Source organism: Chrysemys picta, chromosome 1 (assembly GCF_011386835.1).
Source record: "Chrysemys picta bellii isolate R12L10 chromosome 1, ASM1138683v2, whole genome shotgun sequence".
In the NCBI taxonomy this organism is placed as follows: Eukaryota; Metazoa; Chordata; order Testudines; family Emydidae; genus Chrysemys; species Chrysemys picta.
In genome coordinates, this window is record NC_088791.1 from 86046675 (window position 1) to 86064891 (window position 18217).

The 18217-nt window shown below is 38.7% G+C and overlaps 1 protein-coding gene across 6 annotated transcripts in view; it reads left to right on the forward strand.

Moving 5' to 3' along the window:
• The window catches only part of APAF1 (apoptotic peptidase activating factor 1), an 86554-nt gene that overhangs the window by 38833 nt on the left and 29504 nt on the right, over positions 1-18217 (forward strand). For 4 of the 6 annotated variants that reach the window (XM_005305230.5, XM_008178763.4, XM_065561067.1 and 1 more), the window contains 6 exons: positions 282-413; positions 1256-1381; positions 6408-6569; positions 11879-12007; positions 13289-13414; positions 13978-14097. In XM_005305230.5, coding sequence (XP_005305287.2) covers positions 282-413; positions 1256-1381; positions 6408-6569; positions 11879-12007; positions 13289-13414; positions 13978-14097 — 795 coding nt within the window. Of the gene's footprint in view, positions 1-281; positions 414-1255; positions 1382-2472; positions 2631-6407; positions 6570-11878; positions 12008-13288; positions 13415-13977; positions 14098-18217 lie in introns of all 6 variants that reach the window. The other 2 variants (XR_010591375.1, XR_010591379.1) reach the window with 1 other exon arrangement.

Here is an 18217-nt window from a genome sequence, read left to right on the forward strand (position 1 = left end):
CTCTTAGCCACAAATTGTTATTACTTGGATATAACAATATTTTTCATTTTTTCATTTTAATTTCACATTTTCCTCATCTTCTTTCAGATATTACTGGGAGAAATACTGTTAAATAGTTACAAACTTATGAGAAAAGTGCATTTAATTTATATGAAATGTTCCAGCATAGTTGTGTAAAAAAAAAAAAATCCAACAAAAACACACCCTGTTGTTTTTAATAACTGTATAGAATATATTTCAAACAGGTTTTTTGGTTGTTTGTTTAAATCAATTCTGTTTAGATCTGGAACTCAAGAACAGGTCAGCTTGTACAGGTATACGAAGAACATGGAGAACAGGTCAACTGCTGCCAGTTTAATAACACAAATGATCAACTTCTCTTAGCCACCTGCTCAAATGATACTTATATCAAAGTAAGTGGGAAATGCTGAGATTATTTTTATGCTGCTTACTATTAAAAATGAATTGTTGCAAGTGTACATGCACTTTATAAATACCATAAAACAAGTTCCTTGACTCAAAAAGCTGACTATGTGAGTTATTAGATAAGACAAACATATGACACGACACATGACAACAATTCAGGTAAGGAAGAATATAGTGATAATTCATCAGGAGGTAGGTAGAATTCTTAGAAGTGGATTTTTACAGGGGCTAGCAAGGAAATGGAGTGGCACTTAGCTGAAGAGAACAAGGATGCTGCCTCAGCAGTAGGGGACAGTATGCTAAAAGGTATGAAGATGAGAGTTTGGGAAAAGGCTAATGAAAAAGATTGGGAATGGAGTAGTGATAAGAGCAGAAAGTTTGGAGAAGGAAAGATTATGTATGATCTTCTAATTCAAAATCCTGATCCTTGCATAGATGTCAGAGGGAACAGAACGCTATTGAAGAGACTCAAGGGGGAAGAGGGTTATGCTGAAGTAGCAAGAGAAATAGATGTTTTTAGCAACTGCATTTTGGAATGATTGGGAGCAGTGGGTGGAAGAAGTAAATTGGAAAAATTCAGAAAGGAAAACTGTAGTAATTAAGGCAAAAATGACCAATGCATGGAAGATTATTTTAGCAATTGGGCTGGTGGATATTGGGTTGGATTATAAGTACAATAAAAAGAGGAACCAAATGACTTAAGAGACTGGAAATGAGAAGGAGTTTTTGAACGTGGATTCCTGGTTTTGGTAGGAAAGTTTTTGATGTTCTTAGCTGTAGATCATTTTTTGGTTAAACAGCAGTTGTGTTGTGTTTACCTTTTATGCAGCTTTGGGATTTGAACAAAAAGCATTGTCGAAATACAATGTTTGGTCACTTAAATTCTGTCAGCCACTGCAGATTTTCACCAGATGACAAATATGTGGCTAGTTGCTCAGCAGATGGAACATTAAAGGTATGCTTTGTAAATAACCAGTCTGTTTTTTTAATGGAAATTTATATTATTGGCTTATAACATACTTTGCATTTTAATACTGCCTTATATTCAAGAATCTTAAAGCCTTTTACAAATGGTAATGAATTAAGCCTAGTATTTTCACTGTGAGGTAGCTGAGTGGCATTCCTATTTTAAAGATGAGAAACCAAGGCTCAGAAGTTAAATGACTCGTTAAATGAATAATTCTGTGTCATAGATGGAAATAGAACCCAGGGTGTCTCATTTTTAGTCCTTTATCTTCACCATCCTTCCTGTCATGTAACTTTTTTAATTAAGAGAATAATTTTTGGGATACATTTTTAAATCATATGTGTATAATAGAAAATTTAGATTGATTAGGAAAGAGATCTGACATAAAAATATATCTTCAATATGATAGGAATGACTAACATTCACTGTATTCTTGAATTTAATGTAATTTTACACAAATGAGCTCAAGCAGAAGTTTGGGGTTTTTTTTTGGTTAGGATAGCTCTTTTCCCAATACTGTAATGTTTTCTTCTTTTAAAAAAGGAAGTATAGTTGCTAATTACAACCTAAAGCTTGTACCTTTTTAGAATCACTGTTCAAAGAAGCTTTTGTCTTGCCATAAGAGAAGCTAAATCAGGAATGTTAAAGAGCTGCTAATGCTGCTGTTAAAAACTGAAAGTTAAAAGTGGTTTAGTTTGTTTTTGGTGAATGGATCAATGAGATCTGGGGACAGAGCTTGAAAAATTTACCAGAATCCTTTTTAGCTGGTGGGTTTAAATATTGTCTAGAGACTGCTTGTCTGTATCCTCCTTAGCTGGGTCCAGGTACAATATCCTGGCCAGAAACCCAGAATTCTCCCTGATTGGAAGTCGTCCCACCATAAAACAGTCCCCATCTTTCATGTCTGCTTTGGCTTGTGGTTATTTGGTGCTCTTCCCAAACCTAGGCAGCTGGGAAGAAGTGAAAGCTTTGTTGCTTGCTTACTTCTTGCTCTTTTCTCCCAGCTGTTAGGGAAAAATTGTTGCTGTTTCTTGTCTTTCTCCCACATCTTTCCTTTTTCTGTTCCACCACTGTGCCAGCTGAGAGGAGACTTAGCTTTTCTCTTGTCTCCAACCCTTGCTGCTGTGATTGGGGCAGGATCCCTTGATGCTTCTGTGCTACTTGTATGCTTCTGTGGGAACAAAGAACAATCACTTTGGATAGCTGCTCAGAGAAAATATACAAAGAAGCCAGCCAGGTGGGCATTGTTAATTCTGTAGCATGCTTCAGAGAAGCAGGACATTTAAAAGCAAAATACAGACAAAGAATGAGTGCCAGCAAACTATTCCAACATCAACTCATTCAGTGCAAGTTTACATACATAATTCTTTTTAGTATCTGCTTTCGGTATACCAGTCCCCCTTGTGCTGAGCTTCTTACACAATGTAAAGTTAAACTTGCCTGCTGCAGACAGATCTAATTTGGGTGTCATATAGTCCATCTTGAGAGCAGTTTAATCATGGTCACACTTCAGAATAATAATTTCAGTACAATAAACTACCCTTGAAAAATGTGCTTAGTTTACTAGGACTCCATTTATATCCAGTATGTATTTTTTTGACATGGACAAATATTCATTCTAAGAAATTTCAGTCTGTATTTTTGAATTCTTGCATTTACAATGAAGCATTTGGTATGTTGTGACATAAACTTTAGTTTCAATATATTTTCTTCTTTTAAGACTCCAGTGGTGGAGAACTATTTGTTTACCTTCATTTATCATTCATCTTTCTGGCCAGGGAAATTCAAATTCTACATCTTAACTTGTGAATATTCAGCCTGTGATTTCACTTCGTGAGAGCACATAGTAGAAGATGTGAAAGCCACATCTTTTACTGTATCAGAAAAATCAGTCTAATCTGCCTCTTTCTTTTAGTTTATACTGTGCAGCATTATCTGCTATTTGTGGAATTGTATGCTCAAAAGTGGAGGATCCCTTTTTGCCAGTGCTCTACTTCAGTATAGTCAAGGTCAAAGTCACCTATATGTGTACAATAACTCCTCACTTAACGTCGTAATTATGTTCCTGAAAAATGTGACTTTATGCGAAATGATGTTAAGCAAATGCAATTTCCCCATAAGAATTAATGTAAATGGGGGGTTAGGTTCCAGGGAATTTTTTTTGCCAGACATAAGACATTTATATACATATACAGTATAAGTTTTAAACAATTTTAAACAAACAGTTTAATATTGTACACAGGAATGAATGATTGTGAAGCATGGTTGAGGTGGTAAGTAAGAGGGTGGAATATTTCCCAGGGAATGCCTTGCTGCTAAATAATGAACTAGCACTTGGCTGAGCCCTCAAGGGTTAATACTCTGTTGTTAATGTAGCCTCACACTCTACAAGGCAGCATGGACTGAGGCAGGAGGGAGGAAACACAATAGATGCAGGGCAGTAGCTGCAAACACTTCCCTGCAAAAACTGAACATGATGATGAGCCCACGCTATCCAGCTGGAGCGCACCACTCCCTCCTCCTGACAGCACGTGCAGGGCTGCACAGGTACTGACTTTCCAAAGTGGAGGGGTTGTGTGCATGAATGAAAGAGCGAGAGATGTGTATTGCCCCTTTAAGTACGCTGACCTCACTTCAAGTATGTTGCCCTTTTAAGCAGATCAGCCAGTTCAGACAGGAGGCAACAGCTTCCAGCAAGCTCCCTCCTTTCTGTCCCTGAGCCCTGTCCCCCTCCTCCACTTTGTGGAGTGGGGGTATGGAGCGGGGGGGCGAGGGGCAGGAGCAGGGGGACATCCTGATAGCACCCTCTCTCGCCTCCTTTTCCAGCAAGCAGGAAGCTCCCCGGAGCAGCTCCAAGGCAGAGGGCAGGGCAGGAGCAGCATGGCAGTGGGGAGCAGGACACCTGAACTGCTGCTGGACAGCTGCCAAACCACATACCTTACAGGGGAACTTAAGAGAGCTGATTGGGGAGGGGGGCTCCCGGCACCCCCTGGTTCTAATCCCCATGAGGAGGGGCTGCTCTTCCAGAGAATCCTGCAAGCAGTGGACACAGCAGGCAGCTGCCAAAGGATGTTATAAGGGAGCACTGTGCAACTTTAAAGGAGCTTATTCCCTAATAGAGCAGCAATGTAACAACGAAACAACGTTAAGTGAGAGTTACTGTAACTACTCTGGGGTGGAGGATTATCTGTGTTTATTGTTCTACAGGTAAAGTTAATTTGAGTTCTTGCAAATAAAAATCTCACTTCCGTCACAGGACTTGGGTGACTACTACTGTTATGTTTCAGAGTGCTAGCCATGTTAGTCTGTGGCAGCAAAATCGTCAAAAACAGACTCCAATGAGAAACTGGATGGTATCCCGTTTCAAAAACTAATTTCCCCATACTAATTCCCCCTACTGTTACTCACACCGTCTTGTCAGCTGTTTGAAATGGGCCATCCTCATTACCACTATAAAAGTGATTTTTCCTCCCTTGGTATTCTACTATTAATTGAATTGTCTCATTAGCACTGACCCCCCCCCCCACTTAGTAAGGCAACTCCCATCTTTTCATGTACTGTATATATATATATACCTGCTACTGTATTTTCCACTGCATCTGATGAAGTGGGTTTCAGCCCATGAAAGCTTATGCCCAAATACATTTGTTAGTCTCTAAGGTGTCATAAGGACTCCGTGTTGTTTTTACTACTGTTATGTTATTACTTAAATTATGTTTAGAATTGTGTGTGCTTTATTTCTATTTTGGGGCTCATTGTTGATGATAAATATTCTCATTTAGACATAAAGGGAAATCTAGGTAAATAATTTTTGTAAAAAAGAAAAAAGTTGCTCACAAAGTTTGGCTGTGATGTTTATTAAACTACCATTCACTAATAGTTTCTGCTAGTGAGCATCTCGACAAAAGTTGGACAAATGTCTGGTAAAGGAGGGAGTTTGATAGTACATCTTGTTGGTAGAATTTTAGGATAAGGTTTTGCATACATTGTTACCATAGGCAATTGTATTTTCTTGGTTTCAAAAAGTCAGTAGTAGCTGGCCTGTAGTTTTACTGTGGCCTCAGTGCTCCCCACTGAAGGGATTGTGTAGATAGTTTTAAAAAATAGATTGATAGGAAAAATGTGTATCCGTTTGCACATTTTATATGTAAGTGTAATATTTGAATATGGAAGTTTTGATGGAAAAATTGCAACTAAGTCCCCGTGGAATGTGTAAAATATGTTTATGTAGACGTTCAGGACAAAGTTTTTCAATTTCCAAACTGGAAATTTCTTCAAAACATTTTAATTTAATACAAAATAGTCTTGTACATAATGACATATATATTAAACATCATGCCTACAGGAAAGTATGTTGTGCTGTTTTTACTTTATCGTGTGCACATGAAAAACTACAATAAATGTAATCCATAAAAGAAAACATTCTTTCTGTTAGGGATTATAAAATAGTCTTGCATTTTAAACCCAGAAATGTTAGGTTTTTATCTGAAATATGTTTATAATAACTTTGAGGGAAAACTGCTTTGTGCAATTTTAATATTTAATAGCTAAACATAACCTATAACTAAATGCATTTCATAAGCAACAAAGATTAAAGTGTATTACATTATGTTTCCCCTGTCTCTTTTTGGGGGTGGAGGGCAGGTGAGGTAGGGCATATAAGATCTTTTAATCTTTCCTTAAAAGTCAACATTTCAGACCTGCAATAATTTTGTTGCTCTTTTCTGAACTTCCCCCAATTTTACAACACCTTTATGGTACAGAAATGCCCAGAACTGAATATGCATTCAAGTGCAATCTCAACACAATAGTGTAGAGGGGCTATCTTCTTTTCCCTCTGACCTGTTTGCATACATGAATGTACAGTAACATTCCAGTTGATCTTGAAAATTAAATTAAAAATATTGTATGTGCTTTTTAATAACCAAATCAGTATTGTAATCAGTTAATGCTAATTTCTGTCATTTACACTAATTGATTCTTAAGGCTGATTTTAATATATTTGTTCTTGAAGCTTTGGGAAGTGTGTTCAGCAAATGAACTGAAAACTATTGATATAAAAGACTTCTTCAGAAATGCAGATGAACACCAAGATGATGTGGAAGTGTTAGTGAAGTGTTGCTCCTGGTCAGCAAATTGTGCTACAATAATGGTGGCAGCCAAAAATCGGCTTTTAGTAAGTACTTCATAATATTCAAACTCTTATTTCTACCTGTGTTCTGTTTTGTTTTACCTTAGTCAAATTAAAAAAAAATACTTTGTTGCCAAAATATGTGTGGGTTTTTTTGGGTACAAATTGTTAGTGGAGGATAGCAGGAACATTTTATAGTATAAGGAGAAAAAAATGTTTGAATTATGCTCGTTCCTACAGTGCAATTGTCCTGGAGATCAAGATTCACTAGTTCCGATATATGGTGGGGAGTAGAGAGGTATGAGGAGCTATGACCAGTTTCTTATTCATATTCTGAGGTAGCACTTAACAAAGTGAGGTCTGAAAAACTAGCTAGGAGCAGACAGTGCAGGTGATGTATAAATTAAGATCTGTACACCTTATAGCAATATATAGCAAGAGTCCAGGGATTTTCCTAAAGGAGGGGCCAACTTACAAAGTTTGGGAAATGCTGTTCTAAGGATTGGTGATAAGAACTACCCTAATGGCTGGAAGACTTGGAATGAAATATAGTGTACTAGGGACGGGAAGCAATTCTGACTTCTGATTTTTCAAATTTATAAAACAGCTTATTCAAGAAATTGTATGGAGCTTTATAAATTAACCTGAAAGTTAAAACTGCTTGGTGAAAATTGTGTTCTTGGTTAGGACAGTAATCCTCACTAAAGCCATTGATATTGTTCAGATATAATCTATGGCAGTATATGGCCAACAGTATTCCGCTAATATCAAACAAAAGATTCTTTTGTTTTGAGAAAAGTGGAATAATATGTTTAGACTGCAGGTTGCTGTGTTCTTTAAGATTCTGAACCACGTTTTCATAAGTGCTGAGCATTTGCAGCTCCTGTTAATGTGTGCTCAGAACCTCTAGAAATCCGGTTCTGTATCTACAAAGTGTGCAGTATTGCAAACCTCAAAAGTTTAAAAAAATCAGACCCGATCCAAAATAGTGAATTAAAAAAATTAAACCATGTGTTTTTTTGTCTGCTTTCTGATTTTTGATCTCTTGCCCATCTCCAGTGTGTGTGTAAAAAGTATTGCCAACTTTCAAAAACTTGTGGTGAGTAAGGCAGTTTTGGCCCCTGCTGCAGGAGTTCTCATGTGAGGACATAACCAAGATCAAGCCCTCATTGGGGCTGAGGTGAGGAGGATTCAGACTGGTAATCTAAAAGTGAAAAGTGCTGTACCTCATTAGCAGTGCCCTAAGGTCTTTGAGAACAAGGCTTGCTTTCTGAAAAGATAGTTATTAAATCAAATTCTATCCTTTCTGGAGTTCACAAATTCAGGGTCCTCCCCTCTCTGAAGAAACAGGCAAAATCTCGCACGCATTGCACTGCATGTCAAACATGCTGTCTGCCACATCCTGTTCTTACAAATTCCAAGGCCAGAAGGGAACATTTGATTATTTAGTCCAGTGGTAGGCAACCTATGACACACGTGCCAATTTTCAGTGACACTCACACTGCCCGGATCCTGACCACCGGTCCGGTGGGCTCTGCATTTTAATTTAATTTTAAATGAAGCTGCTTAAACATTTTAAAAACCTTATTTACTTTACATACAACAAGAGTTTAGTTATATATTATAGACTTATAGAAAGAGACCTTCTAAAAACATTCAAGTGTATTACTGGCACGCAAAATCTTAAATTAGAGTGAATAAATGAAGACTTGGCACACCACTTCTGAAAGGTTGCCGACCCCTGATCTAGTCTGACCTGAATAACACAGGTCATAGATCAGAGGGGTAGCCATGTTAGTCTGGATCTGTAAAAAGCAACAGAGTCCTGTGGCACCTTTAAGACTAACAGATGTATAGGAGCATAAGCTTTCATGGGTGAATGCCCACTTCGTTGGATGCATCCGACAAAGTGGGCATTCACCCACAAAAGCTTATGCTCCTATACATCTGTTAGTCTTAAAGGTGCCACAGGACACTCTGTTACAGGTCATAGAAGTTCTCCAAAATATTTCTCAGAACATATATTTTAGAAAAATATTCAATCTTGATTTAAAAATGGTCAGTGATGCGAATCTACTGTGCCCCTTGGTAAATTGTTCCAATGGTTAATTACTATAACTATTTAAAATGCATGCTTTATTTCTAGTCAGAATTTGTCTAGCTTCAGCTTCCAGCCATTGAATCATGTTATATCTTTCTAAATTAAAGAGTCCATTTTAAATATTTGTTCCCTATGTAGATACTTATAGACTATAATCAAGTCACCCTTTAACCTTCTCTTTGTTAAACTCAGAGTTCAATCACTGTGAGGCATGTTTTCTAATCCTTTAATCATTCTTGTGACTCTTCTATGAACCCTCTCCAATTTATCAACATCTGTCTTAGAAGGACAGCTTCCATTAACCAAAATACCAACACTAAAACTACAGCACTAAGACAAATACCAACACAGAATCCAAATTCCTTTTTAAATACAATATTTTGCAATATAAATTATGCCAACAATTACTGCAGGGACTTTATGCTAACTTGCATACTTACACAGACACACACCCACCCCGCACTGATATCAGCAGGGTTTGAACTCATAATTTTCAGATTCGTTGCAGAGACCTCTTCCACTTTAGCCATAGGAATAACTGGTGAGAGAGAAAGCATGCTGATATGTGGACAAGCCCACAAAGGGGGCGCAACACACTGCCAGAGGGTTACATAATATTTGTGCAACACAGAGGAGCGCTGTGCATCAGGGTTCTTGATTTTTCTTTCTAGCTCTGGAAGCAGATTGTGTTCTAGGGTTACAGACACCATAGCCAACATCCTTGCTTAGGTCATTTGTAGGGACTGAATCCAGGACTTCCGGATGAGTATCTTCTATTTGAGCTCTGAGGACTGTGGAGAGACACCAGCATAGTTTTTAGAGAGCCCAGGAGGCCTGAGTTACAGGAGCCTCCCTGGACATTTGAAAAGCTGCCCCTCCTTTTGAGCCTTTTGTGGTAGCTGCAGTGGAGGGGAAGCAAAGCAGCTAATTGGATGTAAAACTAGTTTGAAAGTCATGGTGACAAGAGCAGGAGGAGGAAAGCCGTAACCCTGCACAAGCTTGCTCCTCCTTCATGGCCCCTTTGAATAATCTGTGGAAGGGCATCAGCAGGCCAGGTCCTCTTTGTGCACAGAGGGAGTTACAGATGGATGAAAGTGGCCAGCAGGCCGTAGGTGTGACACCCTGCGACTAGTGGGCATAGAGACACATGGGTAACATTGTAAATGTGTTCCATGAAGGGACAGGCATAACTGTGTTTGTGAACTACTAAATTATGATAGCCTGCTTAAAGGCATTTGAGGGAAGCTAGACAAGATGTCAAATCATTGTGGATTGAGTCAGGAGATGATTCAAAGTCTAATTTTGCCATTATGTGAAAATTAGTATTATAAACTCAGTTTTTTTCAGGCTCCTACAATTGGGTTATTAAAATAGCTCAGGATTAAAAATTGGCGTAGGATTAGCCTTCTGTTTATTAGAGTTTTGATAAAGCATTCAGCCTTTGAGTTCTGGTATGCAGAAATAAGATACTTTCAGGATTAGTTGTACAACTCAAAAATGTCTTTAATTTTATTTAATAAACATTATATAATGGACTACTTACCAGATTTAATTTAATAATAATTGGTGATTTGAAAAAAATGAAATGACTGAGGAAAAGTTAGTTTTACAGCATGTTGACTATAGTTGATGGAGCTAGTACTAATGCAAAGTTGTTTCCTTTAAGAATTGGCTGCATCATACAAATATTTAAAAGAAAAATATTCATTTACACAGTGTTCTAAGAGTAACTGTAAAGCCAATGTAGCATGTTTTGAGGTCAAAAATACTATATATTTTTAATATTCTATACTCCTGGAGGAATTCTGTGCAACTGCACATGTGCAGAATTCATGTCCTTCGCAGTTTTTTTTGCTTCCCTGCAGAAAAATGACTTTCTGATGGGGAAGCCCCAAGAGCGGTCATGCGCCTGTCCCCAGCAGTGTGGGCAGCCGGCGGAGAGGTAAACCACTCCAGGGGTTAGGGATGCCCTGGCTGGTGGCTCCTAATCTGCACCTGGCTCAGCTGCTAGTCTCTACGAAACTGGAGGCGGATGGGAGTTGCTCTTCCCCTGCAAGGAGCAGCTGGGGCTGGGGCAGACCCACCCCCAGAATCCTCCCTCGGCTGCAGGAAGCTCTGCTGCCCCTCCACCCCTCACTTCCTGCCCCATTGCTCCTCAGCCATGGGGGGAGGGATCAGTGTACAGGGAGTTGCTCCCCTGTCTGCCGCTCCCCTGTCTGCCCAACCTCCGTGTTCTGGATGCCTCCATACTTAGACTCCACTGCTGAGCCTCCACACCTGAACCCCCACCGCGCCGAGGCTTACCCCTGCATCTGGAGCCCCTATGCACCCAGATCTCCCTAATCCCACCCCCCCACACCTCCTCCTGAGCCCCACCCTGCACCCATACCACCCTGATGAGTCCTCCGCACCCAGACCCATTGAATCCAAACTAGCTGCACCCAGACACCCACCCTACCAAGCCCCAATCTCCCAGCATCTGGACACCCCCACCCCGCTAAACCCTTCCATGCCCCCCTCCCCGCTGAGTGCCAGCCACCATCAGCTGACCCCCCCCCCCAGAGTCCCATTGATTGCCCCTGCACCTGGACCCCCCACTGAGCTGCCTGCACCTAGACTGCCCTGCATAGAACCCTCTCACCCCACCCCACACACTAAGCCCTTCCATACTTGGATCCTGCCGGGCTGAGCCTGCCTGCTCACACCTGTTGCACCTGGCACAGAGAGGCAGGGCCCTGGGATGTTTCTGGGGCAGGCCCGGCCCTTGTGCTGTGTCAGGGTCAAGTGCAGCCTCACCTAGTCTGTGTCCTGGGGGAAGGTGGGGGGCTTCAGGGTGATCTCCCACTCTGTGCAGCCAGTGGCCTGTGCTCTTCACTGCCATGCTGGAGCCTCCACATTTATTTATTGACAAATACAATTTGCAGAATTTTAAAATATTGTGCACATAATTTTTTTTTTGTGCCGAATTCCTTCAGGAGTAATTATTTTGTATTAAAGTGTGTATTTAAATATGCTTTAATTAAATATTTGGATGATATAAGGTCTCTGAAAAAGGAGTAGGTCTGTTAATTTAAGGAACCACATTCTTCCCAGTTGGTGAATACATGTTGTTGAGTGCTTTAAACTACTACTAATGATCATAGTTAGTTACTTGCCAGCAGTAAAGTACATATAAATCTTATAGTTTTTATTGAGCAGCTAAGTAATAGTCATGATAATACAATATATTTATTAGAATTGTATATGTTTGCAGCTTCTTGATGTTATAACCAGTGACTTGTTAGCAGAAGTCCTTATAAGTCACCATAGTACAATCCAGTACTGTGACTTTTGTCCTGGCAATCAGTTGGTAACAGTTGCTTTATCACATTATTCTGTTGAGGTAAGTGACTATCCTTGTTAACATAATTTAAATAGTACTCCTGGGATACTATAATGGATTTAGACACCCCATTTTCTCCATAGTTTTGGAGAGCTAGAACTTTTCAATAACTGCACGTGTGTGTGTGTGTGTGTGTGTGTGTGCGCGCGCAAAATGTACTTACTTTACTATTCTTAGCACATAATGTAATATTTTAAATTCATTTTTCTATTTTTTTACTCATTTTATTAGAGGTATAATTTTGAATGGTGAAATATTGTTTTTGAACTATACATATTTTTCATTTCGAACATAGTTTATTTTTATATTTTCACAAGTTGCAGAATGAACATTTTATTTAACTGTACATGTTAAAAGAAAAATAAATCAGTAAAACTCAGTCTTCAAGAGATAATATGGTATAAAAGACTCTTGTACAATATACCAGTACACTACAGGGCTTTTGACGATTCAGCCAAGTGAAAAATACTTAAGTACAATAACTCCTCACTTAAGGTTGTAGTTATGTTCCTGAAAAATGTGACTTTAAGTGAAACGATGTTAAGTGAATCCAATTTCCCCATAAGAATTAATGTAAATGGGGGTTAGGTTCCAGGGATTTTTTTTTGCCAGACAAAAGGCATTATATATATTTTAAACAATTTTAAATAAACAGTTTAATACTACGCTGTGGGGGGGGGTAGTAGTGTGCACATGCTGTGTGTTTACAAACATACTGTACATACAGTACAGTACAATAGTTGGGAGGTGCCCCTGCCTTACCCTACACAGGCACAGCCCACTGGCACTGGAGATGAGGCAAGCAAGGAGGCTGAAGATGCTGTAGGCCAGGAGAAGTACATTGTCCAACTTTAAGAGCATGTTCCCTAATTGATCAGCAATGTAACAACGAAACCACATTAACCGGGACGACTTAAAGTGAGGAGCTACTGTAGTGGATGGAATACTTACTTTATCCATTCTAGTCCTAAAACATTTGAGTATCATATTTTCTAAAACTGATACATTTAAGTCTACATTTGAGCACTACATATATTAGATTGATTTAGTTATATAACTGAGAAGGCTGATCTTTCAAAGAATAAATATCTATAGTAAATAGTGACCGCAGAAGACAACTCCAAATTACAGTTAGTGTACTCAGGATGAGGACTGAAAGCAAATACTAGTAGAAAAAATTGGTATGTTCTTAGGTACTATTGTATGTGCTTTGTGTTTCGTACTTAGAATGTAGTGGTGATGATATAGTTGGGGTCTTCCTTTGTTATATTTTTGCTATAGTTATGGAATACAGAATCCTTTTTAAAAGTAGCTGATTGCAGAGGACATCTGAGTTGGGTTCACTGTGTGACATTTTCTCCTGATGGATCTTTATTTCTGACATCGTCGGATGACCAGACAATAAGGGTAAGGTAGTTTATTTCCAGTTGTATGGGCATATTTACATGTTACTTGTTTAGAATATGTACTTGTGTATAATATCTGTGCTATATTTTTTGATCCCTACATTCATGTGATAAATTGCAGTGCTACCATTAGCAGAGGTGACCCTGTTCTTTTCCTTGTTGTTTCTTTCCTGACTTCAATAAACAGTATTCATATTCTTGAAACTTCTTATGCAAATGAAATATATATTGCAATAGCTGGTACTTTCATTTTAAAAATTCTTTTCTTTGATTTCAAGTTAAGAACTGGTAAACTTTGTGCATGTGACTTCTCTGAGTAGAAGTATAGGGGAGTCAGTCAGTATGGGAAAAATATCAATATTGAATTTTATCTATTTGGATTGTACTTCCCTACCTAGTAATCTAATAACTGAAAACCATTAAAAATATTGAGCAGTTATTCTCAATGATTTAAAATGATTCCATTTATGAGTTTCTTACTTTTTGTATGTACCCTTATTTATTGACTGAAAGTTTTATATCCTGTTCTTTATAGAACCTTTGATACATTATTTCCGTTAACAGATTTGGGAGTCAAGTAAGGTGTGCAAGTCCTCTGCTGTTGTGTTAAAACGTGAACTAGATGTTGTGTTCCAGGATGATGAAGTGATGGTTTTAGCAATTCTCAATCAGAAACATCTACAAGTAAGTCTATTTCTGTATGGACTTCAATTCATAAATCAATAACATGCCCAAGGGTCTCTGTAATCTACAGAAAAAGTACATTAAGAATTAAGTTATTTTTGTTTTTGATTTTAAGCATTTGGATCTGGCATGTAAATGGCTAATGTTCTGTAATTTACTCTTTAAATGATTGAATTACTATACATTAGGTCCAGACAAAGGAGCTATGGCTATTTTAATGAGCAAGACCTGTTAAAGTTTGTGGGCTTTTTCCCTTGAAATGGAAGATATGCAAATTGAAGCTGACTGCATGGAGAAGGGTAGAGGACCTTTTCAGTTATAAAATAACTGTTCTTAACTAGGTGTATACCTTATATTTTATTAATTTTGGGTACAATATTTCTGTATGGGCTAAAAATACAAATTGTTGTCGATACACTGGTGAAACTAAAGTAGTTGGTATTCTTAAACACACACATGTAGCTGCCTTCACTTTTGTAATAGAAATATTTTTGAATTAGCATGTATCCTTCCATAATTTTATGTCGTTATATCAGTTATGTGATGTGACATCCTGTAGACGTGATGCATCAAGTGGCTAGTGTAGCTAATTTAGAACACTGACATGCTTAACTACAGTAGCTTACAAGAAAACATGCTTATATTCATTTTTTGTTACAAAATGCTGTCTGTTCAGAATTTGTCAAAATGTTTTTCATATTAAATGTCAAAAATTCCTTTCATGTAAGTATGTTGCAGTTTAACTTTTTTTTTTTTTTAGAAGTCAGATCAGACAATTACTTAAATATACTAAGTTGTCAGTGGTCTTCCCTATACAAATTTTTGCATTATCCTTATGTATCTATGTCTGAAATGCAGGTTGTCCTAAAAGATCTTGAATCCATCCTTTAAAAAGATGGACCCAAGCCACAAGGCTTGGATCCAGATTTTCTCATAGTTTTGGCATGTTTAGACATATCTCTAATCCTTGAGCTATAAAATCCTGGAGTATCAAAAAAGTTCTAAACCAAAGGTAAATTGAAAGTAGAACATAAATAGTGGGGTGAGCAGAATTAAATAATTTAGACTTTTTTCGACAGTTTCTTTAGGGACAAGAAGTAGCTGCAGAATGTGTTTACAAGACCCCAGTACATCTGACAAAATAGGGTGGAACAGTCTGTCACTAACCCTTTCTGAATTATTTCTTGCTGTGTGGGACACTAACAGCATCTTAGGTATAATACCCATTATGGACCAAATTCTGCTCATCTGTGTGCAACTTGTATCTTCTGTGGGAATTCTGCATGCTGGACCCTAATGCAAACTATCTAAAAATCTTGCTTGCTGGGGATACGCTAAGTGTTTGTAGGCCACGGAAGAGAGAGAATGAGGTAATATTTGTAGCTGAAAGTATTTTTTCACCCTGTAAAATGCCTTTTCTACGCAAAGGAAATTGAAAAATTTAAAGCTTCAGGAATGACAAGGGGGAATTTTTTTTTACTCAGTAGATAATTGTGTATATGACTTCACTGGTCCTTCAGCAAAAATTCTTGTGGGATGTGCAGAAGTGATGTATTTTAAAGCAATGGCTCTAACTTTTATAACTGTGAAAACTGAACACCCATATTGCATGGCACCAGCAAGGTGATCTACATTTCCTGTGTAGTAATTCAGACTGTCAAATTCTAAAAATTTTCTGCTGGTGAATGACAACTATCTAATGTCAGCATTATCAATATTCTTATCTGAGAGCAGTGAATGAAATAATGAGGAATCAGCATCTTCCCCCAATTCTAAGTTATTTGTTCACCTATAATTAGTCTTCATTAAGCATTTATTTTCAAGTATAATTGTTTGAGTCTTATTGTCTGTGTACATATGTTTGTCTTCTGGCTTTTTAATGTTTTGTTTTTTTGACTTTCATTTTAACCATAACATTTCAAATGGAAAGTAGAATTCTGTGTTTCGTGATAAAGGAGTGAAAAACATTCGTATGTGATGTTATAGCCACTGACTTTTTCTTTCAAGTTTTACTTTTTTTAGAGCCAAATGTTGCCTTCAGATCAATTCCATGAATCTCTAAATTGTGAATGAAGTAATTGAGAGACTGATAAAACTCTTCCATACTTCATAACTTCTATCCTCCAAAAAATGTGGCATAGCATATAAAATGCAGACACACATGAACTGTCCTGTCGCAATAGACCAGTGATCCTTTTAGTCTGGTATTCTGTTTTAGTGGTTATTTAAAATTCTTTAGGCTCTGTCTACAGTAGCTTTTTCTCTTCACATTTCCCACTACTACAGCTTTACTGGTGGTGGCAGTAGTGTGAGTGCTAATGAAGATAGGTCTCCAGAGTTTTAACCAGTTTTATCTAAACCTGCCTTTGACCAGGAGAACAACTATTTTCAGTTGCTTTGTATCGGCCATGATTAGCTGGCAGGAGGCCCGGCAGCCCTTCCTGGGTGAACAAATTGTTCTGGCTGCCCATAACATGTAGTGTGAGGGGATAGCTGAAACTGATTTTTCTGCTGCTCTCCTTTGCATGGGGCATATCTGGGTCATGTCCGTTCTTCTGATTAAAGGAGGTTGTTACAGCATTCCATCTGTGCAAGCCTGGCTGAAGGGGAACCTCCCTGACAACTTCCCTTCATAAGTGTTTGCCCCTGCAGGAGGAAACATGGAATCTTAGGTACCCCATCCTTTTTACCTTTTAGTCTGTCAAGAGTCCAGAAAGGGATCTTCCTCTTTGCTGGGACCTTTCACCTACTTTTTTCCCCTCCTTTTCTCTCTTCTCTCCTATTTTCTGTCTTTCCCCCTCCTCCATCTCCTCACCAAATTGTCTGTCTCTTCCTCTGCCTGGAGAACCAGCACCAAGGCTAATTAAAAGGCCTATAATGAAGCAATAGGCCCTCTTCCCTTTCCTCCAAAGGTACTGTATGTTTTTCTACTCAGAGCTGCTGTGCCCCATCCCCTTTTATTGGACTGTTTAAGTAGGAGGACATGGAACCCGTGGGAGTGGTTGGAGCCCCTCCAGAGAACCCAGCAGAACCAGAATTTTTGGCTCAGAGCCAACAAAAGCATTAAAAGAAAGTCATTTGCATCATACTTTATACAGCAAAGCATGGCAGAGGAGAAATTCAGTAAATGAGGTGAAAATTTTCATAAAGCAAGCCCACCAACTTCTCTGCATCAACCAAGCAGCTTCTCGGTCTTCTGTTTCATTAGTTGGCACCCCTTCCCATTCTGTCCAGGGATATACTGCATTTGATAGTTATCGCTGCAGGAAAACTGGCAGATCACCCTCTGCAACCTAGAGATTTCCTCTTGCTTATTTCCTAGTATAGGTTACTGCAGGGGCACCCTACGCCTGTGCCATGGATGCCTTCCAGAAGTGTGCTGCATTTGATACATGACTACAGAAAAGCTGCAAGATTTCAATCCAGCTATGCATGGAGATCCTTTCATACTCAGTACATAGTACATATTGCTCCAAGGACACTCTCCATCAGCAGTCTCAACAATAAAAGGAATATACTACCCCTTGACTTGTTTCTCTTTGCTCCTTCCAACAGAGGTGCTAGAGCGTAAATAAAAATGAGGCTTTCAGAAAATTCCTCAGCTGACCCTGATTTGACTCCTCCCTGAAGGAGTGAGAGTTACCTGAATCCTGTTTGGAAAAAATCACACCTAGAAACATCCACTCCTAGTGGATTCAACCAGGGTTGAATGGGACCAGCTGTCTAGAAGGTAATACATCCATCTGATCATCGGTAAAAGTTGATAGGATGCTACCAAAAATTGATGCCACTGTGATTGTAGTAGGGCAGATAGTTATTTCCATTGACTCGATCTTCTGAGGGATCAAGTAGACAGAAAGAGGGCCCTGACTTTGCAGATGCTATGAAGCAGAGGTGACACCATGCCTCAATCACCTACTTCACTATGTAACTGCACTCCTTCACCTTAACAAGCTATTTCTCTAGGACATCCCTCTCACGGCACACTTAACTAAAACACAATTTGTTGCAGAAAACAACGTGCACAGACCCTACTGAACGCTGGTTTTGGCGCATCATTCATCGTAGCTCATGCCTTCCAGTTATCCATTTTGCTTCATAGCTACCAGTTTAGTAAAAA